Here is a 26,401-nt window from a genome sequence, read left to right as displayed (position 1 = left end):
CACGTGTTCTCCCATATTTGATGAAGAAATTGCTGTAATATTTGCTTGCAGCTCGATTAAAGATTTGGACCTCATGCTCTCTGCTCTCATCTCAGAGGTTGGCTCAGACCCATTGCGAGGGAAGAAGGAACTGTTTTCAATCTGGGTTTTTGAAAGGGTGGTTCACAGCAAGGTGTTAAAGTGAGAAGCGTGAGGGTAGAATATGATTCTGCCTCGAATGCAGTGAGGAATTTAAGGCACATGACAGAGGGTGGGAATTGAGGTCTCATCATCACAGGTGAGATGCAGGGTGGGCAAGAACTTCCTGTTTGTTCTTGTACCCTTTTAAATGTCTCACCCCTGCACATCTAGAGCAGCTTCAACCTCTTTCACATGGCTCCCTTTGCCCATAGAACGTTTCCTAGTATTATCTGCAAAACCTTCCCCTTGGGTCACCTCTGTTGTGATTCCTGCAGGAAACAACCATCTTGCAATGGCCAGACCACCAGCCCAACTTGCTATCAACTGAACTGGTACATGTGATGAAACACATCAGTGCTTGAGACAGTCATACTGTCCCTCCCATCATCTTCCTGGTCCTTCCACCTCCCTAGTGAGGCTGGGTACACTGGCCTCTCTCATCCCTGCGTTGCCATGGCTCCCACTGTGCATTACTGTACAGAAGCAGGCAAATTACTAGGTAGTCTAATGAGCTGGGGCAGAGATGGTGGTTTGAGCACTGATTCAAATGCTGCCACAGTGGAAATAACATGAGTCTCATTTGCAATTCCCAAAGTTCCTCCCTTTCCTTCTCTTCCCCCTACCCAATACTTTGTTTCTGTTGATAATTCTCTAAATGCTGCCTTTAAAAAAACCACTGTTGCCAACCCCTAATTTCAGCTTCAGCTTTCCTCAGAAATATACCCGTGTGGGATTCAGCACTCGGTGCCCCTCTCAGGGTCATGTGTGCTCTCGCTTTCTGCCCAGGGCTCTCTGTTCAGTGATGCACCACTACATGTCTTCCCTGCTCTCCCTTGCCTGCAGCTCTTCTGCTTTTGAGTTCTGTTATTGATCACTTTATGTGGTGGTTCGTCTCCATGTTTGTCATGTAACCTCTTGCTAAGGCCACTAGGAAGAATATCTTTATTTTGCAGGGACCTGTAACAATTTGATTTCAGGCTTTTGCGTCTTGGTTATTGTATAGTAAGGAAGATTGCTTAATATTTTCCAGAAAATAATGTGGTCTGGTGATTTTTTTTTTTAACTTGCATCCAAGGACTATTTTGGACGTCTCAATAAAAGGTATCTGAAAAACAATAAGCCTTTTGTCAGTAGAGAGCTCAGCATTGCAAGGTTCTGCATTCCCACCGAACATTTTTAGCAGTCCATAAATTGAAAAAGGTTGAAGACCATTGTTGCAGTCAATTTGGCAAGTCATTTTCTTTGAGTTGTTGCACTGCATAAATATTTTACTGTCCTGCCAAGAGCTGTTGTTCTGCCAGACATGTCATCATCTCAATGAATAATGGATCTGAGCTCCTGATCACTTGTGGTCATGAAAGAACTTGGCGTTCCTGTGAAGCTGGCTACATTTGTAGTTCTTGGTCCCAGGATCTAGAACTACTCCTGTTCTGTGCTCACCACACTGATCTAGCCTTGCTCTAGATTAGGGAGTGGTACCCTTGCCTTGTGCTGTGAGGTTGAACCTATTATGTAGTTGCTAATTTTCAGCCATCAAGAAGGTGATAATGTTGTGAAGCAGGACAGAGATCTGTAAAGTTTTGGTAAGGAACCTTTGAAATTTTACTGTTTCAATTGGATTTATTCATCCTTGGTCCCATTTTCTTTTATGGTTATTTGATGCAACAGGAGATGCAGGGCAGGAGAGAAGACAGCTTAGGATAAACAGCTTTTTGGTAAGCAGTTGCCATGGAAATAAGCAGGTGAGATGCCACCAGCCTTTAAGGATTTAAAGAAGTGTCTTCAGTTTTGGAAAACCATCTGCCACTACTGTTAAAAGCAGCTATTGCCTGAGGCTTTCCACTAAGCTCCAGAACAGTGCCTACTCCAACCTTTACCCTTCAGAGCCCTCAGTTGGTTGCTTTGTCCGGTTGACTCCAGCATGTTACAGAGTTACAACCCTGAGGCACAGGGCTGGCTATGGGCTGTGCCATCATTTCAGTAGCTGTAGTTTTATTTAGAAAAAACCTTGAGCTACTTAGTGTTCAGGTCATCCAAGTGTCCTTTTTACTGATGGTAATTGTAAAATTTCTACAAAAGTGTCCAGCCGTTGCTGCTGAAAACTCTCATTTTCATGAAAACCAGGATTCTGTACTCATCCAGGAAGGCATTCAAGCAGGGGATTTTGGGTGTGTGTTAAAACAGGCTCCTGTGCTATTTAAGGACTGCAGTATAAGTGCTGTGAGTGGATAGAATAAGTGCTTGAATAGATGAGATGGGATTGAGACTCGGGGTATTCTTCATCCATTTTACTAATTCCTGGAAAATGTATTTAAATTTTATCTCTTCAGAAAAATGTTTCTCATATTTTCTGCCTTCTTTGTTTCCCTCAGACTAAACACTGAAACAGATTAGTTAATTTTGCATTCATCTTTTGGTTAAGTGCAAGAAATGTGGTGTTTGGGACACCGAACGATGGAGGAATAATTAGAGAGTAAAAGTCAAACTTCTCACACTTGTGCAAATAATTCTTATGAAGAACTTTTATCACCTTCATGTAACTATCAAAGTATATTTCTTTTATACAGATGGGGCATTACAGTGTGGAACTCTCACAAGAGCAGGAATTTTGGTAGTAATTTGAAATGCTTTCTCTTAGTGAAGTTGATGGTCTTCTGTTCCCCAGGAGATGGGCTTTAGAAGAGGCCCCCAGGAAGACTTCTTTGTGCCTCTCTTCTGGTTCATGACAGAGATTTTGCTGGAGTGGAGGAGAAAAAAAAAAAAGGAAAAGAGTGAACTAGATGTCTCTTCAGTGAGAGCCTCTTAGACTTGTCTCCTCGTTTGTTTATTTTGTTATGTATTTCTTGTGTCAGAGAAGTTCTCAAGGGAATTTACCATTCAGCATTTCATACAGAGATTATCATAAATCCAAGAGGTTTTTTTCTGCTTTGTGTATTTTATGGCAAGGCTCACTAGAACTTTAATTCATTTTTTTGTTGTTGTTGTGTGTGACTTCAGTTCCATGAACTAATATTAGTTATACAGTGAGGAGTCATCTATATATAAACACAGGGGTTTGTATGTTTCCATATATACTCATGTTTCTATATATAAGCAAAATGCCTTCATAGGAATATTTAAAAATATGTGTCACATTTTGTTGTGTATTTTATGGTGGGAAAGTGTAATCGGAAAAAATGCATTTAGATCTTGTGGGACAGTAAGGTAAAATAGCTACTTGTGTGAACTGGATCTTTTTTTAGATGCAGGCGCTTCAGAAATAGCCAAGCGATAGCCCCACTGTGAACTCAAAATGCATTTCCTTTTGCCAGCGTTTGCTGGTCTGTTTGTCTAACCCTTGTAAGGACAGCGGTGCCGTGTGCGTGGCCGGGCTCTCCCAGCTTCTGGAATGATGGGCGCTTTCACGTGTATTAACCTGGAGTGCGTTAAGATGCAGAGCAGTGGATCATGCATAGTTCAGCTTATTTAGACTAAGTGTGTATTTGAACTCTACTTGGAAATACGTGGTGTTTCAACTAAACAAATTGTGCGTGGTATAAAGTAGGGATTTATATAATAATTTTTATTTCTAGCAAATTTTGGTTTGGTTTTTTTTTTTTTTCCTTTACTGTCGTGACGGACTGACAGCCTCTTCCTGCAAGTGGAAATTATAGCAGTGTTTTGAAGTTTGTTCTTTTCTGGTGTTTGGGGGACTGGCATAGGGTCTGCACTGTTACTGCTGTGAGGGAGGTTGCTCGGGGGCATTTGTGGGGGGTTTTTTGTCTGGTGGTTTTTATTTTGTTTGGTTGGGATTTTTTGTAGTTTATTTTTTTTTCCTTACCTGTCCTAGTCCTCCATAGCTTTAAAAGTCATTGGCATACCATTTTTCTCTCAGTTTCATGGAAAAGTGTGTGGACAAGAGAGGAGATTTTCCCTATTGCTCCCTCTGAGGTGGAGATGAGAGCTCAGCCTTTACCTGTTCTGTGAAGGCAGCATCACCTAGCCAGTAGCTGCATTTGTGATGGGACCTTTCTTGAACATGCAGAAGATGCAGAAAGAACCTCAAGAGCATTGCAGACTCCAAGAAGAGGTCTGGCTGTGAATCTATAGCTTTCCAAACTCTCATGCCCCAGTCCTTGGAACCACATACAGCAGCAGACATCCGTTGTGCTATTGTTAATATGCTAGATAAATACTGTTGTTTATACTATAGATTTAATTGGAAGTCCTCAGAGCCTAGTAGACTGGTTTTCTGGTTGGGACTTGTGCTGCAGTGGCATACCCAGAATGTTTGGATTTTCAAGCGGTCACGGAAGATAACAATGAACTGCATGTATTGTATGTTGTGTGACCTAGCTGCCCATGTCTTTTCTTGCAGAAGTTCAAGCTGTTTAACTTTAGTGTTTATGGGAATGTAGAAGAATTCAACCTAACCCTAGCTAAAAGTAAACAAATGCGATGCAGGAGTCACAATAGGACACCATTGCTCTGATGGAATTTCCGTGGTCAGAATGTTTTAGGGATGCTGGTATTGCCACTGTCAGAGCACTCTTAGCGTGGACACAGGTTTCTGGGCAAAGCTGTATGGGTTGCTTGAGTTTTAATTCACCCTCTGCCCTCACAAGGGAAGCTGATTTGGCCTGTGCCTGTGGGTTCAACTGTGGTAATTGAGGTTCTTTCCATAGTCAGTGGAGTTGTGCTTCACCATAACTCTCATCAGATTGTTGCAGGAGGAGTTGGGTACATCAGGTGAATGGATCATGTGTATCAGATGATTCAAATGGACACTTGTGAGCTCTTGCTGTCCTGAGATACCTTGATGCAATTCTGTTACATGGTGTTAATAGAAAAGTATGAGAGCCTGGGCTTAGATAAATTCATAGAGATGCTCTGACACACACAATTTCAAACAAGCTGGACAGTCTTAAAGAGACAATAGAGGTCTGTCCCCTGCCAGAGGTGATTGAATGAAAAGGTCTTCTGCTTAGATCAGTAGCCCAATTCCCTATGAGAAACTATGACACAAAGCTTGTTCTGGAGTAAAATTGTCAAAATAAATGAAGCCTCAGAAGTCAGTGATATTAAAGCAAGTACTTAGGTTATTTGGGAGCAAATAAATTAACATTCATTTTGGATGGGGCTAAAATAATGATAGAGATTTCTGCAGAATACCAAAGAAAACAGCACTGGCTCCACTACACCTTCCCTGAACTAAACAGGCAGATGAAAGAAATACCCTCCTCGCATAATTCCTGTTACATCACTAAAATACTGCAGCTCATCACTTCGTGTAAATATTGACAAGGAGACTTTGAATAATATTGTAATGTAGGTGTGAGTTACATGTCATCCCCTGTCATACGCACCCTTGGAAAAAGCTGGAAAGCTGTTGAGCAATCCTGATTTAGTCTTCTGGAGTAAAGGAACTCTTCATCACAGCAAAACTAGTGAGGGCAAGTTCACAAATTCAATATCTTAGACTCCTTTTCTTCTCTTCATTTATCTCGAGTCTCTTGTTGCTCAGGGGCAAGTCTCTCCTCTTCACCTTATCTTCAGTTCTCTCCAGTGGCTGTTGCTGAAGGAGCAAGGCTTTGCTGTCTTATCTGAGAGGTTTCCTTCCTCCTTCAAGAGCTCTGGACAAACTCAACCTACCAAAGAGCTATGCAGGGTGGCCCAAAAACCCACTAATTAGATGGTTGTTCACAAATGGAAACTTTTTAAAGTTTCTGAGTAAAGTCAGTAATTAAAAATATTAATAGCATAATTGCCATAGAGATTGATCTTTGAAGTTTCCATTTCTAAAATCTGACCCAGTAATACTGTTTTTTGAGAAAATTAATCTTTCTGTGTCTGGATGGAAAGATGATGTTGTATTAGTAGTTCACATGAAAATCTTACATATATGAGTAATTGATAACTCCTGGGAACAAAACCAGTCATACCACATTTTTTCTTCGATAATAGTAAGAGTACATTCAGTTGTACCACCAGTATTGTCACTCTTTCAAACAAGACAGTTTTCTGTAATCTCTCCTTTTCCCAAGGATGCTGAGTGAGCATTTGAACTAGTTCTTTTGCTAGCTTTTTGCCTGATAGGCCTTGAAAATAACACATAATCAAGATAAGATCTACTTAAATCCTAAAAAAAAAAAAGCAAAATCATGGATTTTCTCCCCTCTGTGTTATTGTATTAATATTTTGCAAAAATCTTGCAGTTTGTAGGCATTTAAATATCTGTGATGCCCAGTTCTGAAATAGCAAGTGCTCTTATGTACTTCTTTTGTGTCAGACTCTTCCAGCATGACTTTGGGTGATTTAAATTACTTCCCCCCTGCCACATCCATACCTGCTGATCTGTACAGGTTCTTGATGAAGAGGCATGGGTCCAGCATTCAGCTGTGATCTCTCGCTAGCTAAAATTGCACCAAAGCAAAGTGAAAATGTACCTTAAGAAAGTTGAAAATAGTCACTCCAGTGAGCTTCTCTGATCCATAATTTTGGGTCTCTCTTGGCATTTTGCTACATTTAGATGTGCCATACCTTCAGCCTTTAAAAGAGTCACTTTCCAGCCGGAGGACATTCCCCGCTTCCCATTGAATTTGCTGACAGTGTGAAGCACAGTTCTGCAGCAGCTGGTTTTTCATGACTACACCTCGTGGGACCTGACCCAAACTAAAAGCCAGTGAGAGAAGGTGTTTGTACTTCTTGTGCCTTCAGATTGCTGCAGTATCCTTCCTGTTCTGCTGAAGTGGTTGGAAATTGCTCTGTAATGGCAGTGCATGAATCCCTGCACTGATGTTACATTCCAGAGAAACAAATGTGCAGTGTCAGAGCACGAGTGCTCACGTGGCCCTGATGCTGCACTCATGCAAAGTCAAGGTCACCGGCACTGATCGTGTTTACAGGCGTGTTCGTCCCCTGGTTGCTGTGAAAGCACACACATGTAAGTGGTTCTGGGGTTCTACAAATCCTGCTGGATGAAGGTGTTGTCACCAATTTAGAAAGTTAACCGAGTAGATTTTTGTTAAGCTTCCCCTGGCTCCTGCCGCAACGTAAATTAGAAAGCCTTGCACTGAGCTTGAAAAATCTGATGGCACCATCGATCAGGCTGGGTTTGTGGCTGCTGGAGTTGCAGACTACATGTGATATAAATGGCCTGAAGTAAAACAAGTCATTAAAATAGAATATTAATGATTTAAGATGTTGGTAACGCAAGAACCTTTTTAAATTTATGTCCTAAATAGTGAGCTAAAAGTAAACTGTAGGAGCTGATGGTAATAATAAAAAAAAAGAGAGTATATCCAGCCCTGAGTTCCTTTCACGCCCCCCAAGATGCTGTTCTTCCTTTTCAGTTTGTGCTCTTTGCTCTCAGCATAAGGTTTAGGTCCTTATGTAAGCATGTTGGCCTCAGCTAACCTCCTCCTAATGTCCAAACATGTTTCTGTTGTGCCTTCTAGTACTTTACCTTTGTCGGATTTAAAATCTCTTGGTGTAGATGCCAAAATCTAGAAGCTCCCTGAATTAAACTCAGTCTGTTCTAGGAACTGAGAGAGGCAGGATTAGGGGGAGGATTAGATCAGTAGGATTTTTGGCTGTAATGATACAGAATAAGGCTGTTGTTTCTGTTGGCATTGTGTTTTGGTTACCTGAACATCAAAGTCATCCGAGTTCGTCGTCGTTTTGGTTTAGCTTCTATTTTTGTTGCTCATAAACATATCTTGGTGTTCTTGTTTTCATTTAGTGGATTAACTGTTGGTTAGTGGAAGCAGCCTCTTGGACTGGAGGAGACTAACAAGGGTGATGGTTTCCTCTCCTGCACCCTTATGAAGGGCTCAAGAAATTGTCCCCCTAGGGCAGGGAAGTGGGAGGAGGGTGGGGTGGGTACAAGTCATAGCAGCAATGAAAAGTTGCAGAAGGAGACACTGAACAGGCCGTGGCAGAAAGGGGTCATCGGTCTGGATTTCCAGCTGTTCACATCTCTCGAAGCATTCAGCAGCCTGGCCCCACCGATGCCAGAATCCAGGACCTGTCCTCTCCATCTGCTCTCGGAGGGACTGAGGTCTGGGGAGGACCTGAAGCGTTGAATTTCGCAAACCCAAGGTTTTGCGCTCCCTCTGCTGGCGGCATTTCTGCTGGCGGGTGTCTGCTCTTCATTCCTGAAGGAATGCTGAAATCAGTGGGACAATCTTGAACAAACAGGGAAGTAATAAAATTAGCATGGCTCCTTTTTAGGGTCCTTGAACACTAAGAAAAAATCCTTGTCGGCCATGCTGTGGAGGTGTGAGGCAGTAAGGAGATGCATTTTTTACACTTCTTTCCAAAAGGTCATTACGTGCCTTGGGAAGTGGAGACACAGGGAAAATCACGTCAGCATAAGTCACACTTCAGTATCTTTTGAATCTGGTATGGAAGACTTGAACCATGACCAAGAATGACTTCAATATTCTGCTTGCTTGCCTTAAATTTTATATGAACTTTTTTGTTCTGTGTCAGCCCAAATAACACTAGGTCTCTCTCCAGATTCAATATTTTCTCTTCTTGTTGTTGCCACCTCTTCTCTTGACTTTAGTTGCTGCACTCCTGAAGTGCTTCCTTGATTTTTTTATTTTTTAAAACTTCCAGCCTGTTTCTCACCTCAAGCCACCAGTGTCCTGATATCACAACCTTGTACTCAGGTTAGAGCCTAAGAGAGGTGTCCAAACCCTTTTTGCTTTCAAGAGAGTTTTCTCTCTCTCAAGTGTTATGTTTTCCATCTCTTCCTCTCCTTCAGATCCAGTGGATAATTCTCAAAGACAGTAGCTTCCAGGTTTGGGAAGCAGCTTGTGTTTGTTCATTTACTAGGCTGAAATCAGAGTTCTGGCCAACACTGAGAGCAGCCCAGCTAGTGATGTGCATTTCACACCCTCGTGGACCCTGATTATTGTCAACACCAGCCATATTCAGCCCAAACTCCCTACTGCATAAGGACTGCCTGACTGGGAAGCCTTGTCATGCTGTTCATGGCAAGGGAGTCATTAATAATATTCAGGGAGTTTCTGAAACTTTTCACTCCTCATTTTTGTTCTTGCTGCCTGCCTACACCTGCTAATAGTTTTCCCTCGATGTTCTCACTTCTTATTGTTCCCTAAGATTTCCACTTTGATAGCAGAGCTCTAAGTTGAAATGACCTTTTTCTTTGCACTCGAACTATTTCTGGTTCCCAGCTGATTTCTTTTACTCATGTACCTATGGTGATTTCCCAGCTTGTGATCCAAGTTTGTTGCCAGGTTCAGTTCAGTTGCATGTAAAGCTGCAGCAGGTTGCACCTTTCTAGAGCTGCGCTCTCACATTTAGAAACATCAGCAAAGCAAATTAAGTTTGTCAGCGTGTGTCTCACCACGGTCCTACCAGAAGGGATTGAAGGGTAGGCAGCGGTTGGGTCGGAGCGCCTGCACTGACTGATAGGCTGCTGGAGATGGAAAATGTTAGCTCATCGCTTCTCTTTCATCTGCCACAGGGCAGGGGACGGTAATTGAGTCCTTTCTAAGAGCTTTGTCCAGTCGAGTTTTCAAAGTTGCAAGTAACTGAGCTTCTGTCATTTCCCCTGGGAAAGTATTCCTTACAAATACAATTCACTGTCAGGAAGTCATTCTGAAACTCTCCCTGATTTTTGCTTTTTTTTTGATGTCCTCCCACTAAATGGACTTTAACACAAAGAGTCTATTTAAAGTGCTACTTTTTTATTTTCCTGTGAAGGCTGCTGTGGTTTCTAGTTAATGTTTGTACAAGTCTGTGAGCTCTCCAGTTTAAAGGAGAATCACTGTATTCCCTGTGGTTGTGCTGATACTTTCGCTCATTTCCTTGAGGATCTGGATGAGTTTCATGTGGCTGTATTAAATGAACATTAGTTATCAGGTTCCCTTCCCAAACATATATTCAAAATTGTGTGTTTTGCTGCTGAAAGGAGCAGGATCTAAAAAACCTAGTCTAAATCTAGATTATGTTTGTGCAGAAGTTTTGGGTTTGTCTTAATTCTATGAATGGTGTGTGGTGAACCTAAAGGCAAGCATGCACCAGTTTGTGTGTGTGTGTGGAGAAAGTAGCAGTCTGATTTCCCCATTGAAAATAATCAAAGTGGAAGAGCAAACAGCATGAATGCAAATTTCTGCTGAAAGAATAGAGATTTAATGTCCTTGAACTGTGCTGCAGAAAAGAAACTTAGGAAAACACTTTTTACTTTGGTATAATTGCTTGCAAGCTGGGGCCATCCCAGAGGGAGTTATTTTTAATGGTTAAATTATACAACACATTTTAAAATTGATTGTTTTGTGTAATGTATTATTGAACCTGTGAATCTCACTGACAGACCCAAATGTTTACCTTTGTAGAAATCAGTCAAAATGAAAACAGTCGTGTAAGAATAAACAGGGGGATTTTTCAGAAGCACAGATCATTAGTTAGTAAATTCAAGGGCAACTAAGTGCCTCCTGGGATTTTTCTCCATGTCATTGAAGGCATATTAAACAGGCTATAGCTTAACATACCAGGGCACTTACCAACAGCAGACTCACATTACTGGTTTTAACAAAAATTGACTGGCCTGATTCTTGTTTTACCACAGACTGCCTTTAAAGCAATCTTCTGTTTTATAAATGTCTACCATAGCTTTGATTTAGCACTGATTTTTTTGGTTAATAAATTTTTCAAGAAATGGTCAAGGTGCTGTAAGAGAATGAGTATTTCAGGCATTTCTTCCAGTTCTGTTCTGTGTGGTCAGTAAACCACATGGACTCCCAGAAGCTCGTTCTGGGTTCACTTGCTCATGTGGATTTCACTAAGTATCTTCATGTTTCTTAATTAGCTTGATTAATCAATCAAAAATTGTGGTACAGAGCAAAATCTAAGCTGAGTGGCAGGGTTTTAAGCAATGAGATGAGATTGGATTTGCATGTAACAAAACTGCTTGGTGCTTTAGTTGTCCATGAATGTAACTGAGAGGTTAAAATTTGTCACAACTTGTAGCTCAAGCCATGTACACATGTAAGCTCCACGGGCTCTTGGTGGTGTCACTGACCATCGCTGTACATGGGGGAAGCTGAGGCAGAAAGCAAATGCTGCCTGCCTGTGGCCACAGAGGAGTTGTGGGTCACACATCACTCACGTCATTTATGCCTTTGTCATGAGATCTGGCAGTGCTGCAGAGCTGCCCACTTGCTAAATCTCATTGTATCAACACTTAAAACAAGTGATTAAAGTATTAGTGTCATCTATGTAGTATGGTTAGAGACTGTGACCTAACCACAGTTTTCTATATTTCGCCTAACCAGTGAAATACAGAACTTATTTATATCATTTCCATGCACACCTGTTCTCTCTGTTTAATTTGTGTTCTGCTCTCAAAGCCCTAGGAATATTACAGACAGTCCAGATGTCCTTACCTAGACATTTACCTTATTCAGCTCTTTATTGGATATGTATTATATGTCCTTAGCAGTGGGAAATACAAGCTGAAACCTCTCTTTCTCAGTTGAATAAAATGGTATAACAATTACCAGTGTCCTGATAAAGTATTTGAATAAAGCTGTAGCCCATTTCTGTTTCAAACACTCAGAGGAGTCATTATTTTACTCACAGACCACTTTTAAAGCTGAGCACATGCTGTGTTGTGCTCTTTTACGATGTATAAAGAAGTCTGCACTCCATTAGCTTTTTCTTTAGCCTTTTCTGCCTTGACTACTTCCATACGTGGAGAGTATATTGCAGTCATCTGTGTCTGAGAGGGCAGTCGGTCTGGGAATGCATCTTTGTAATATCTCCATCACCAGCTCTGGGGCTTGTTCCACTGTCTGATGAATTCTGGCAAATTATTGCATCTAGGTCAAAATTATCTTGCAAAACCACAAGAAATGTAATTTTCGGATCTGGTCTGTCTCATCAAGTCACTACATGAACATTGGAGCCAATGGAAAGGAAAGAGAAGACTTGGGAGCAGAAGTCAAGCTTTTAGGGGCAGCCTAATTGCATTGGCTTCAATTCCTCTCACCCCAACAAAGTGATGAGTTCGTGAAAGTCCAGAACAGGAAAACTTGGCAGTCAAGGGGTAAGAAAGGTTAGTGTCAGCCTGAGTTTGGATATACTCACCTTGTCTAAGAGGGCAGTAGCTGGTACAGATTTTGGTCACTTGTCTCACATTAGGTACTGTTGCTTGGATCAGCTACTCACATGAGGAGTGCATAACGTATTTTAGTGATCCTGAATTCTTGGTGGAGACCACTCTGCTGGAAAGGGCATGTAACTGGTTTGTGGATGAAACCTGTGCACAACTTCCCATTGTATTGCCAGCTGCTCAGGTCCTTCCCCAATCCCATTTTCATAAGTCTCTCCTATTGCTTGTAGATGTGTCCAGAACTCCACTGTTCTTTTCAAAATTTAAAATTTCATTACCTAATTCAGCATTATGATAGGCAGTACAGAAGTGGAGGAAAAGACTCAAATTTGATGATTCTGATCAAAGCTGAAACACCAAGTTGATAGCATTGTCTTTCAGGGTTTTTGTTTTTTTAATTTAACCCGCTTCTACAGATCTTCCATTTACTAATGTGTGAGAATGGTCATCCTGAGGAATTAGCATCTGAATAAGCATGTGCTAATGAGCTGCTCTGGTCTGTGATAGAAATGGTTCTGGAAGGAGCCATGCCTTTTGACTTGCAAGCAAATATACTAATATCTGAGCAGGCACTGGGGAATAAATTGCAATATTTGTTTTGTCTGTGTAATGTTATTTCGTGCCACAGTTTTTATTGAATATTGTTATGCTGAAAGGATATAATTGGAGTAATATATTATAGGGGAACGGCAATAATAACCACACTTAAATCTTTCATGTTTTTATGAAGTCACTTTTTATTTTAATGCAGGTCATTGAGTGGTAAAAAGAGCTGGAGGTCTTGCAAGTAATGCAAAGAAATAAAACCTATAAAATCTGGCACAGTGAAAGACTTTCAGTACAATATGCATATTGATAGTTTAAAAATCACAAATCATCTTTCTATTAATTCACTGTAGAATAAGGTCTCCTCAAGATAAGACTCAGCAGTGTTGTGGAGTTGGTATTTAAAGTATGTCCATCTGCATCTAAACGAGTAGCTCCAAGACAATCAGATTATGCAGTAGTTACTTTGGTGAGAATATCGCCTAAGTGGAATGGAAACTTCATTTTGAGTCTAATATTAGACCCTGCTTTGGAAAATTCCTTTTAAATGATCACAAGCTGGGAATAGCAAAAGAATTTAACTTTCGACAGACAGCATTCACCAAGAATTTGTTTTTAACTGCTTATGTTGGGTCCCTGGGAAAGCAGATGTGAAAAACTTACCAAAGTGAATTGACTTGACCTGATGCAATGTTTATATCAGTAATTGATAAGTTTTCCTCCCTTGTCTAATTTGTTCGGGATATTTTCATTCTTTAAGCATGAGTAAGTCTGGGTTCAAATAGTTTGAATGCTTGTTAGTCTAATAATCTGAATCTTAAAACATGCAGACATTATTGCCTATAAAGGGGGTGTAAGCAAAGTTGGACTATTTTGGTTGTCTTCCGCAATTGGGGATAAGTATCGTTTTTGATACCAGCAAAGAAGAATGTGAGGCAACGTTGCTTAACTCCTGATAATTCAGAAAGCATATTTATGTTTACTGTATTAGTACTTCAAAATGCCCCTTGCATTTGGTGACCCTTTCAATGCATAATGCATGTTACTATTTATGCAGCTTTACAAACGACTGGCTTTCAGTGGCAGTCAGGGAAATGGCAACCAAGGGTATCAAAGCCAATTTGAAGGCTCATAATAATATTGTCATCATCATTATTCCTTGTGGCAGAAAGGAATTTAGGAATTCACTGCAGATGATGCACAACTCAGGGATCTTCAGAGCCACTAGAATATCTCAGCTTTTCTCTTCGTTGATCAGACACTGTCACTTTGGATATTTTAGTTAATTAATTCCAAAATAAGTTGTCCTCCCTCTATATGGAGAATACATAAATAAATTATTTTTGAAGAAGGGAGGAGAAAAAGAGAAACTGATGGATTGGGCTGACCCCTTCTCCCCAGCTCTACCCTGTCCCCATGCTTCTGTGGTTTGGCCATTGTTGCTGTTGTTTCCAAGCTTGAGGAGAACATCTACGGGACCTCACTGCAAAGGAGTGCTCCAGCCTGGCCTTCCTCTGCCAGTGCATGAGACAAGAAGCAGAACAACTGTTAACAGGATAATATAATGAATTCAATGCCAGGGTGACTGTTTTGCTGGGAAAGACATTAGAATGGGAACACTCATCTCTTTAGTTGTTCTCTTTTAGTGTATGAGGTGGATTTATGTGACCCAGGAATGTGTATCTCAGACATAAACCAGATTGATTTCAAGCATCTGTTAAACTTTGCACCTTTTTTCATAAAGCCTAACACCAACCTTTTTGTCTTTTATTTATGCCTGTGTGTCTATAGTTCTGCTATAATTTCTGATCATTCAGGAATTTCTGAAATGTCTGAATTGCTGATCTGTCTCCTTGCAGGCAAGTCTCACCTGGCTATAGTACAAAGAGTAAACAATGAAGGAGAAGGGGACCCTTTTTATGAAGTTCTGGGAATTGTCACTTTAGAAGATGTGATTGAAGAGATCATCAAGTCTGAAATTCTGGATGAAACAGATCTATACAGTGAGTAGAAATATTTGCAATTTGTTTATGGATGAGACAGAAGACTCCATCCAGCAGCAATTGTGTTTATAGCTGTGTTTTGAGAGATGTTATGTTGCTGATTTAAAATCTTAATGGTCAAATTGTTAAGGAAGTTTCCTTAACAAAATGACCTGCAGATCCCTCAAGTGGTTGAAGCAATTTTTGGTTTTACAGCATGGGTACCTCACTACTTTATGCTGTATTAATTCAGAAACAGGACAAGTGTCTTTATTTGACCTTTTCATCAAGGAGGTTTGCATCTGCAGCAATCTTTTCTCTCCTGCTACCTGTTCTCCACCACTGTGACCTTGTTAAACCTTTCTGTTACAGCGCTCGCTTTCCCCTATCTTCTCTCTGTCTCAAGGGTCTGTAGTCCAGGTACTACCATACGTTAGCAAGAAGGCAGGCAAGTACCTTGCCTCGAGGAAGAGGAAAGGAGTCTCTTTAGAATCTCTCTCTGTCATTCATTCAGAATTCCTGAGAATGGAAAGTCTTCTTCAGGGCCGAAAACCACCATGTCCTAAATGCCTTCTGTTTTTATCAGTCAGTACAGCTCCTTCCATCCCTGTGTTAACATATGTTGAGGGACACGATGCTGTAGGTCAACCATTACCTGGGACTTGAGAGATCTGGATCCTTTTCTTTCCCAGATTAGAGTTTATCTGGTCTTTGACCAGTTATCTAAAGTATCTTTGCTTCTCTTTCCATCTGCACAATCTGGCCTGTGCATACAGGACTTCCTTTCTGTCATTCTTCGTATGTCTTATCTGTATTTTGATCACTTGCTGGCAGATGCTATTTTTTACTATGTGTTTGCGTGCAGCACAAGGATGTCTTTAGATCCTATTATAGTAGAAATAATAATTTTAAGTATCTTTAACACTCTTCAGCTGTCCTTTGCTTTCTTCTTCTTTCCTCATGAAAGGGATCGGAATGTTTCTACAGCATCTTTTTCAGGCCAACGCAAGCATCTTCTGTCTTCCCTCCAAGCCAAATTCCTGATGAGCACTTTACACTCGGGGGTAGACATACTTCTACTTGTTTTTGCCTGAACTGCTTTCTGTAGTTGGTTAGTATTTTACCAGTATTTATGTGCCCAAAGGTTCGTGTAAATCACAGTTGTGTTTTGTGATATGCTGAACAGTCTAATCAGTATACAAATCACAGAGGTCCAGTTAGTATTGATTTCTTTTCATACCTTCGCAAATGAATTGTTGGGCTAATCAGTTACAGCATAATGCTTTTACAGGCTGAATTCAGACTTTCTTTTATACTCTAAAAAGATCCTATCTTTGTCTACCTTTGAGGTGTTTTCGTGTTTCTATGAGTGAAGACACCGCATATGGTTTTCAATGTTCTCCCCCCCATGTTTGTTAAGAGAAAACACATGGATTATGCCATGTTTTTCTTCAGGACAAAAAAGGCTTTGTCCATTAATAGCATGTTAGAGAGCAAGGAAATGGGAATTTAATTTTGCTATCTGAAGGCTTCCTAGATTAACAACATAGAGTTGGTGAACATTGAGTTCACTTAAAACTCTCCTTCTTGGGAAGGTTTTACTATTGAAAATTCCTGCTTCAGAACAGGAAGGAAACTTTCTAGGCTTCCTGGAGGATGCACAAAATTTTGGGGGGTGAATCGTGCTATGTACTGTGGAGGTGAACTCCTAATTTCTTTATGAGGTACTGAAGTTCATTCCACTGCTTAAATTGAAGGAAACTGTAGCAGTAAGGGAGAGAGCAGAAATCCCTAGAAGCTGTGAGTATCACAGAAAGTGTAACAGATTTTGGATTTGGGCAGATTGAGGTGCTGTAACCACCTCCAGCTGGTGTAGTGATGGGAACAATGGAAACATACTTTGGGTTCACTGAAGGTACTTTACTGTCCGTGATGTGTTAAGTCAGCTCATTTTTGGTGTTGATATGAGAGTGTCAGGGCTAGTAACCCCATCTCTGATGCTGTTCATTATTAGATCAAGCTGCCTTGCTCAGCTCAGATCAAGCCAACTTGAAACCCTTGGACTGATTTGCCCTGTACTAGGTGTTTACTTAAAATTAGACGTTATGAAAAATTTTGGCAGCGCTGTTACACTTTGTTCTGAAGTTTTAGAAATGTTTTGTTTTGCTTTGATGGAAACTTGAAATTTGATAAAATGGCTGACCTTGGTGTTGGAGCTGTGCCTTTCTGTTGTTTCCATGAAAACCTATTTGAACTGCATTAGAGTAGAAGCAATAGTGTATTTACAGTTTTTGCTGAAAGCTGCTCTCACTGCTGAGGCTCTGCAGCTGAACTTCTGGAGGTTGCTTGCCACATAAATGTATTTCTTCAGATGGCTCTATTCTGCCATGTCTTATGGCTTGCAGAGATGTTGAGAGCAAGCAGAAGATGGGAACACAAAAAAGTATTAAATATGTCTGACCCATCAGCATCTGGGTAGACCGAGTACTTCTGAGTGTGAGACTTTGTATAGGGAATGCTGAAGGGGGTGGAGAGAAGAGGTTTCTGTCATGACACAGGTGGGTGACTCTGACTGCATTTCAGCCAGTGTCATGAAGAGTAGTCTGTGTGTTTGGCTCTTAATATTGGAAAGTTGGAGCATTTCTTTCATGGTTGGCACACTACAGGAATCTGTCCTGCACTCCCACGGCTCTAGTCATGGTGGGAGAGCATTTTGCAACCTTCTCAGAGGCCAAGTAGAGAAAGCTTTGTGTTCTGTGTTGGCCTCAGACTGCATAGACTGCTTGTTCACCCTTCTGATCCAGGTTTGACTGGTGACCTGTCTTATTTAGCTCTTTCTGCTTGAAGGCAAGTTTAATCATCACCTTAGTGCAACTGGAATCCTGCTGTTTTTCATGCATACAGATTCAGAGGTGGCTTGCCTCAAGTAAAATCTAGGATTTTTCTACAACTGAAATATCTTAACACACCCTTGTGCATGTGTTCTGCATGTTGTGGATGAAGAGGCTGGTTGTAAGCATCATCTTACAGACTCTGTACATCCCCACCCCTGTGCTGTTCAACTGTGTGTCTCGGCAAGCAGGACCTCCGGCCAGGCCGTGCTGCAGGGACATTCCGTGCTGGGCTGGGGTCCATCTATTGGCAGCTGCAGCAGTGCAACTCTCTACAGCTTTCACCTAATGAATTTTTTTTAGCCTTGGGAAGTTGCTTCTCTGAGGGGAGGACTCCATCTTACTGAACACTTCTATTTCCAAACAGCTGTTGAAACAGGTAGGTTAAATATATGGAATCATAGAATGATTGGGGTTGAAAGGAACCTTAAAGATCATCTCATTCTAACCCCCCTTTTACCATTAGGACTATGGACTTGCTAACCTTCTGCTGTCTAGCACCCGTAGGCTGGTGCTAGAAGTATTGCATCCTTCTGGGAAACAATGTTAGGCTGTTAAAGTGCTTCAGGTTTTGTCCCACTGACTTTCTTTCAGTTGCTTAAATAGGAGTGATACACAGGGAAACTTGGCTTTCCCAGCTAGGGACATAAAGAACTGACAAAACTGCCTTAGTTAGTTCCTAAACTTTTCTTTTAAAATGAAACAATCTCACAGGCTTAAAAAGCCCTGTGCAGTGTGTGGGGCATAGGCTGTCAACCTGAGTGTGAATATCACTGGGAGCATGAGGGAGAGGAGGACATGAGATGTGCAGAGTGAGACTCTGGCCTCTAGCTCTGACTGCCTGCACTAGGCATCCTGGTACCGACTGTGGACAAGTCTAGTCCTCTGGGAACTGTACCTTGTTTTCCTGGAGTATCTGATAAATGTCCATCTCAAGCAGTTGCTTGTCTCTGTCCTTGTACAGTTCTTGTGTGCTGGACAGAACCACACGTCCATTTGATAAAATATTTTTGTCCTCTTTGGCTTGTCTGGATCTCACTGCAGATTTATCCTTTGTCCTAAAGACAAAGAGCTCAGGAGGAGAATAGGAACTTTCCTAGAACATTGCCTCAGTGCATTTGCAGGACCTGTCAGCCTGCAGCCTACCTGCCCATCCAACTGAATTGGTGATCTGAGGATTGAACTCCCTGTTCTGTAGCTGGCTCCTTCAGAGAAGTCTATGCAATCATTTTTCATGTTATGCATCAGGCCTCGAAGTTCAGGAATATTACAAGAGAGATCACAGTCTTAATCGTATTTAGATCACTCCTCTTGAGTTCTCTCACTCATCAGAAGCTCTTGTTGTCTTTGATTTGAAGGAAAAGTCTAAGTATTCCCAGAAATTACTGAAGATGGTTGCAATATGTGTTGATATCTCACCAAAAGTTATAGTGAGAATATCTCTCATGCGTTGCACTGTTCACGTTGCAGAACCAAACAGCGTCACAGAACTCTGTAAGCAGAGATCACTTCAGCGTGCCAAGATAATTTCAGTGCCTGTGTCTCCATCTCACTTACTGTAGAAGGGACAGGCAGGAAATACCTGGTCCATATTCAGTTACATCTGTCACAATCCAATCCCTGGTTCCTATCTCATACAAAAAGCTCAAAAGTTGTTTGGATAGCGAAGAACAATTTAAGACCATCCCTTGCAAAAATAAGCCAAGATAGTGGCTTTAAGCCATGTGGCTCTGCTCTCACTGTGTAACATTTTTCTTGAGGGAAGATTTCTGGATAACCTACCAAGGAAAAAGTAGGAGTTGTTGAAATCACCCATCATTTGATTTAGAGCCTGAGTCTCTTACCTTGATGACTGATACAGACAGAAAGATTTAAGGCATTTTCCCCATGTGCTGACCCTGTCTTCAGGTGCCAAAAATGCAGTGTGAAGCCTGCAAAGGTACAACTTATCCACAGGAGATGCACAGAGATGTTTCTCTGTCCCAGGGCCTAAACTTGTACTTGTGGTGATTTTTGCCTCCCTGAACAGAGCAATGATGGAGCTCCTTGTGATGAAAGCCTCTCAGGTACAGCACTTTAAAAATAACATTCTCTGAGCTTTTCAGAAAAAGCACAGTTTCTATTCTTCTTACCTATTACAGCTAGGGGACTTTTCTCCTCTTCACTTTCTATTGCTTTGGTATCCATCTTTCCTGTAACTTCAAGATAAGTTCTGTCTCAGACTATATTTCTAAGGCAGGGATTGTTTTTAGTCTGTAGCCACTCCCTTAAGTGGTTTCTATTCCTGCTTTTGGAAGAGAAGGTGTGGTCCCTGATGTAGCCAAGGTCCTGGATAAAGTACTACTAGGGTAAGAGGCTTCTGGTTTCAAAAAAAGAAAAAGGGTATGGGTCATCATTGTTCCTCTCCATGTGCTTGGGAGCAAGTATCTCAAATTTTCTGATTTGCACTGCTCACAGAATAAGCTCAAGATATGTATTCATATCTAAAAGACTAGGTGACTTGGGAAAATCTAAAAACGTATAAATTACCGGTAATGTGCATTTCCATTCCTCGAACTCCACCACTCTGAGATTTATGTAGTCTGTAGAATATATTTGGACATGTAAAGGACTTCAGATCTCAGGGGCTTCCTTGCTACAGTGCATCACTTTAATCATCTTTGCGTGCATAACCCGAAATCTGGCAACATGCACCTGGGAGTATGTGCAAAGTTTCAGCTTCACCTACACCTCTTTGTGTGCTTGCCCAAATTGTCTGCAGTGAATCAATGTACCAGAATTACCTGTGGTCCTTGAAAAGTTCAGTCATTTTAAACCAATTGACTAAGGGTCTGATAGACAAGTAGCTCTAGTGTTCTCAGGATTTTTCCCTGCTAAGGCCCTAGAACCTGAGCCGTGCCTCATCTCTGAGGGGCTCACAGGAATTGCCTCAACACTTGGATTTCCTGCACTATACAGTGGAGCTCAGAGCTATTTGACAGTATTCTGCTGCTTATAGACACTGCCATCATGTCAGCAGAGAAGAGCAAGACCCTACCATCTAAGCAGAGACCTCTTCTCCCTGGAATTGATGTATACCATACTCCAACATACTAGTAGCTCTCTGCTTACCTGGTTTCTTAAACATTTTGGCAGATTAGCTCAGTGGGTGGATGACAATTGCTGGGTTGTTTGTGTCGCTTTCATGTTGTTTTTCACAAATGGGGATTCCCCACCACAGAACCTCTTTTAAGACACAGATGAATTAAGTCTCCCACCTCCTGGCTGTACACTTTGCCAGCCTTTGCTGATGTTTGGACAGGACAAAGGAAACTGCATATTCTAGACATTGGGAATTACTTCAACCAAAGGCATGTGGATTTTGCCGCAGTTGTCAAGAGTCAATGAAGCTGTGGTACAGCATAAGAAATAAGTTATTTCTTATTTCCTCTGTGTGCTTGCTGGGAATTTTCTAGGGAACATATTTGGAAAAAGCAGCTGTCACAACTATTTTTGCAAAACAACACCTTTAGATCTTTAGTAACACTGAGCAGGACTCCTCTTCCCCACCTGGAAATGCACACACACTTCACGTGTAACGTGCAGAGCCGCTCTGCGATCAGGTGTCTGCAAGCAGAGACTTTCCCCCATCAAGGTGACAGAGGCTGTGGATGATGGGCTCTGCAGGACAGGGCCCCACAGCTTCACAGCTCACTGGTTGTTTCTGGTTTGTGCTGCGTGCTGATGAGCAGGGCTTTGCAGAGGGGTCTACCAGCACCCTGTGGTAGCTCTGGGTGGGCATCCTGGGCATCCTGGGCATCCTGGCTGACTCCAGGCAGTGTGGTTCGTATTGGACCCCGTTCTAACAGAAATCACTTCCTTCCTTTCTTTTCCCACCCTCCCTTCCCCAGCTGATAACAAGACGAAAAAGAAAGTAGCTCATCGGGACAGGAAGCAGGACTTCTCTGCCTTCAAGCAGACAGACAGCGAGATGAAGGTTAAAATATCACCGCAGCTCCTCCTGGCAATGCACCGGTTCCTGGCAACAGGCAAGTGAGGGTTATCTTCTTTTGCAATCGTGCCAGAGCCTCGGAGGCAGTTTGTGAGCAAAGGCCGGTGAGGTGGGTGGGACAGTATAGGCGGGAAGGGAGGCTGGATTGTGGGGTGACAAATAATGCCACTGTTGTGTTTTTCTTTTTAAATTCTCTCCTCTCCTGTGTTCAGTGTCGGCATGAACCCTCTGAGACATATACCAGGGGTGGACCAGTAACTTTAAATTGGTCTGAAAGGTAAGGATGAATGCCAAGTGCCGCACTGCATGTCTAGAGTCCGTCAGATTAACGACTAGCAAGTACACCCCATTAGGAAGAGCTCAGGGAACAAACCAAAGAGGACTCGATACCACTGGCCAGCTGACTGTAATTGCACTCTGGCGCCTTCTCCAGAAAGAGATGCTGGACTTTTTGCAGGAAGGTCTAAACCTGTTCCATGAGACTTTTTGACTCCAAGTGAAAAACTCTCCTGACACATTTAATGCAGACTGCACAGGTGGTTGAACTGTACTCTTTAAAATGGATTTCTGTCTGGCTTGTGTGACCTCCGTTGATGACTTCAGGTTTCAGAGGACAGTTGTCTCCATCCCAGAACACCTTGATGTTTTAGCCCTTGGGTGGGCTAAAACAGGCAGAGGCCAGGGCCTTGAATGGTTTCTTGCAGCTGATATTGCCTTTCGTCATAAAGTTGGTCCCTTCACCTCAGAGATGAGACCTTTTAACAGGAGAGCTTGTGGAAAAAATACCTTCCTATTGCTCATGCTGTCTCTCTTTGACATATAAAGACTTCTCACACTCAGGCCTTTCAGACGGGCGTCTTTCGCTGCTATGTTCAACGTATATTCATGGGTGGAAAATTATAAAGTTTTTTTGTTTCAAGTTTGTCAGCTCCAGTTGGAAATTAGTACTTCCCCTCCTCTAAGATACAGTAACTGCCTGCCTAGGTGCTCCTAGTCTGCCTTCATGCTTTATTTTGCCTCTGTGACTTGAAAGAAAAATGTACATGATCGGTTATCACATCTCAGCTGAGGGGCAGTAATTCCTTAAAAGGCTCGGACTCCTACGGCTCATGTGCACGTGAGCATGTCCTTGAAAGGAAACAGTTCAACAGGAAGATGCGGATTTAACAGCAAGCAAGGCACTGTTCATGTAGTGTACAAGACTTGATGGAGTTCCCTAAGCACCTGCTCAACAGACATACTCTTACAGTGCTGCTTCTCTACTTATTTTGTGGATGAAAGGATTGTGTATCTTAAATCCAGATCTGTCTGTGAAGCCACTGCTAAATAAGATGAAAGATACAGTTTTGGTTTCTCTGTTCTAAATCGAGAACAGTATCTTTAGGAGATGACAGGTACTGGGTCATAACGGTCCTTTTTCTGAAATGAGGTGTTGGGAAAACTTATCAATTTGCATGTGTAAACCTCGTCATCCCTGGCTTCACTCTACCACACAAGGATGAGCTTTTCTGCTTCAAACAGCTCCTGTTGGGAACACTGAAGATCAAGTAGATAGAGAATATGTTCTGTGTGTCAGGAATTAATCCCACGTGGTTTGAACTGACCTGCACTATCTCTCACTTTGAGTAACTCTTCCCATATGAACCATGGCAGCCCCAATTGTGTCTGATTTATGTAGAACATCTATCTAGAGCAACTTTCTAGGTCCCAAGCAGTGATTCATTTTTATTTTTTTTTTAAGTTTTATTTAAGTACAATAAATGCTTTTACTTTAGTAACTTTTAGGGAAGGAAAAAACCAAATTCAGAGGTTCTCTGTGCCCCAATTTTAAAGCTCTTCCATTTTTACAACTCTGCAATGAGCCGTTACAACTGTGACTCTGAACTCTCAAGAGGGCAAAGCTGTCCTTTTCTTTTCCCTTTCAGATGAAGACATGGTTTTTGGTTGTTTCGAAAAATACTTCAGTAATGAAAGTTGGGATGTTACTGTGGGTTTTTTCCCCCCTTACAAATCTAACAGTCTCAAAAGACAGGAAGCCTGCAATTCCATAATGGATCTCTCTGCATCTGTGTGTCTTTTATAGGCAAATGCTTATTAATGAGTGTTACTAACTTCTTGCCAGGCATATGAGGTGTAATGCCACGTTGTATCTTGTGTTATAGAAGTAGAAGCATTTGGTCCATCCCAGATGTCAGAGAAGATCCTTCTCAGGCTGCTAAAACATCCCAACGTCATCCAGGAGCTGAAATACGATGAGAAGAACAAGAAAGCCCCAGAACACTACCTCTACCAGCGAAACAAGCCCGTCGACTACTTTGTTCTCATTTTACAGGTCAGACATGTGATTATGTAGATATTTGCAAAATCCTTTATCTCCTGACTTATCCCTCTCTTGGGAACCTCTTCCAGTTGTTGAAGTTTGGCTTCTTTCAAACATGGGAAGGGAAGTATGGCTGCTGGGAACTGCTGCTGCCTCCTTTATGCCAACCTTGAAGAGCTCATGCAGCTGCTTTCAGCCTCAGCTAAACCAGTTGTGAAGGATAGAAAGCTCTTACCACTTCCAATCATCTGTTGAAAATTACTTATGCTTTCGGTATCAGTAGGACAGCCAATGCAAAGGCATCCCTGTGTGCAGCTGGCATTGTTTGGAGAGTAGGGTTGCAAAAAACAGCACATCATAGGACTTTGGCCAGGATGTTTTCTCTGCTGTACTTTTCCCTTTTGCAAAAGGGGGCATTGGGAGTTTGACTGTTTAGAGAAATGACATTTTTCTGTGCAATTTTGAAGTCTGTGCCTGAGGTGTTGCAAGAAATGCAAGGTGTTGCAAGGTGTTGCAACTTTTTGTTGGGGGTCTCGTTCCATCTACGGAACTGCTGCCACCTCCTTCCACAGCCCCTGCATTCCCTGGGGCACTCTCAGTCCCTGGGAACCTTGGCATCCAAGCCCTTTCCCTACCCTGAGGTTCCCGCACATGTGTGGTTCTTAGATTGGAGCCCTAGGTGATGTGGAAGGACTGTTTTCTGCATGTTCTGTACAGGATTGCTGTACAGGTTTTGATACCTGTCAGGAATGGTTGAATAGCTTAAGTAAAGCTTTACACAGAAACTTCCATCTAGCACCATTTGAGCAGGAATAGTCCTTCAAGAGAGACTGTGCTGGAAAGGTGCTTATGTTTCCGTCCTGCATAACTGAAAATCAGTTTTGGTTATAAAAGTACAAGCATTGTAGCTAAAGTTTTAACACAGGGCTTGAAATCTTAACATGACCTTAAAGAGAGAAACTTGTGGGGAGTTAAACACTGTCAATGATAAACAGTTAAGAAAGCACCGGAATATTATATTGTGGATTCAGTGTAATTCTCTTTTTAGAAAGGATCAGTTTTTTCAAGAGTTTGAGGAGCCATTGTAACTCTTTAACTGCTCTTTCTTATGGGCTGAATTGTTGCAATCTGAAATATTCCAGAGGCAAGATAATGCTCTTGATGTAATGCTGCAAAGATGTAAATGGAGGACATGGGCAATACAAAAAGAACAATCAGTTCTTTCTGAGCTATTCTACGGTCAATAAATATTTAGCAAACATAGTGTGCCAGGTCTATAATGCATTTGGAAAAGGGAGTGTTGCAGGAGGTACATGCTATAAAAATGGTAACGAGGTTGGTTCTGCCAGGATCAAGAGGGGATAAATACTCTGCTTTTGTTACTTAAACGGACTTGGACTTATTCTGTCACATTAAGGGACCAAGAATGCCTTCACAGTAAATGTATGCCAGTACACAATTAAATGTATATTCTTCTTGTGTGTAGCCAGTCTTTGCCTGGGTCTCTAAATCGTTACCTTCTGGAAGGTTTATAATGAAGAAATAAGCTACTTATTTGTGTTGTGGAGTGAAATTGGTTTTAAAAGGGATTATATGAAGTTGTTGCTTGTGATAGCAGGAAAGTGGATTTGTGAGCTGGGCACTCTCTTCCTGCTAGGTAGATTTTGTGGGTTTTCTCATCTGGGACAGTTAGACAAATGGACTTGGTATCAGGGTTCATGCAGGTTGAGTTCATTGTCACCTCTTTCTGCCCCAGTCCAGTGTTGTAAATTTAAAGGCATGATTGTTTATTCTAAATTCAGCTTAATGAAATAAACACAGAAATAAATTCTACCTTTTAGACTCTTTTTGACCTGATTGCATCTGGGTGATGTTCAATCTTCTTAGTACACCTGGGATGGGCAGTCTGTCTGCTCTTTCCAGCTTAAACAGAGGGGGAAAGCATTGCAGGTAATTATGTTGTTTGCCTGAAATTCCAACTTTTGTGTAGTTCAGCCTGAAAGCTTCATGAGATTTCTTCTGTCTGCAGTGATGTGCTGTGAGTCTCAATACTAGCAAGGATGGGTGGATGTGGAAACCAGACCTCACTAAGAAACCAGTTATTTCTGGCTGCTTGTATACCAGAGTAACTGGCACATTTACCTACGTTTGACATGATGGGTTCTGTTCTGGAGTCCTGCGTAGGACATGATGAACATTTGGTTTAGCCTACAACAGAAACAGGTGCCATTTGCATGGTAGTGTAGTTTTGTACAGTTTGGGAAGCACTGAGGGTCCTTCGTAGGTAAGACTCTGTGAAAGAGCAGGATCTGAAGTTACGGGTGCTGAAATATGGAGAACTGCTAGAAACCAAGAAAACCAAAGTAG

General features: G+C 41.7%; 1 protein-coding gene across 4 annotated transcripts in view; it reads left to right on the top strand.

Annotated features, from left to right (window-relative positions):
* CNNM2 (cyclin and CBS domain divalent metal cation transport mediator 2) overlaps positions 1-26,401 on the top strand; it is a 113,720-nt gene that overhangs the window by 74,444 nt on the left and 12,875 nt on the right. For 3 of the 4 annotated variants that reach the window (XM_051800475.1, XM_051800476.1, XM_051800477.1), the window contains exons 2-4: positions 14,710-14,853; positions 21,614-21,751; positions 23,877-24,046. In XM_051800475.1, the coding sequence (XP_051656435.1) occupies positions 14,710-14,853; positions 21,614-21,751; positions 23,877-24,046 (452 nt within the window). Of the gene's footprint in view, positions 1-14,709; positions 14,854-21,613; positions 21,752-21,926; positions 21,992-23,876; positions 24,047-26,401 lie in introns of those variants that run through there. The other variant, XR_007906797.1, reaches the window with a different exon arrangement.

This window comes from Manacus candei, unplaced genomic scaffold (assembly GCF_025592945.1).
Source record: "Manacus candei isolate 608988 ecotype Guabito, Panama unplaced genomic scaffold, ASM2559294v1 h1tg000050l, whole genome shotgun sequence".
In the NCBI taxonomy this organism is placed as follows: Eukaryota; Metazoa; Chordata; class Aves; order Passeriformes; family Pipridae; genus Manacus; species Manacus candei.
Note: the sequence above shows the minus strand (reverse complement) of the source record. Positions and strands in the feature narration are given on the sequence as shown.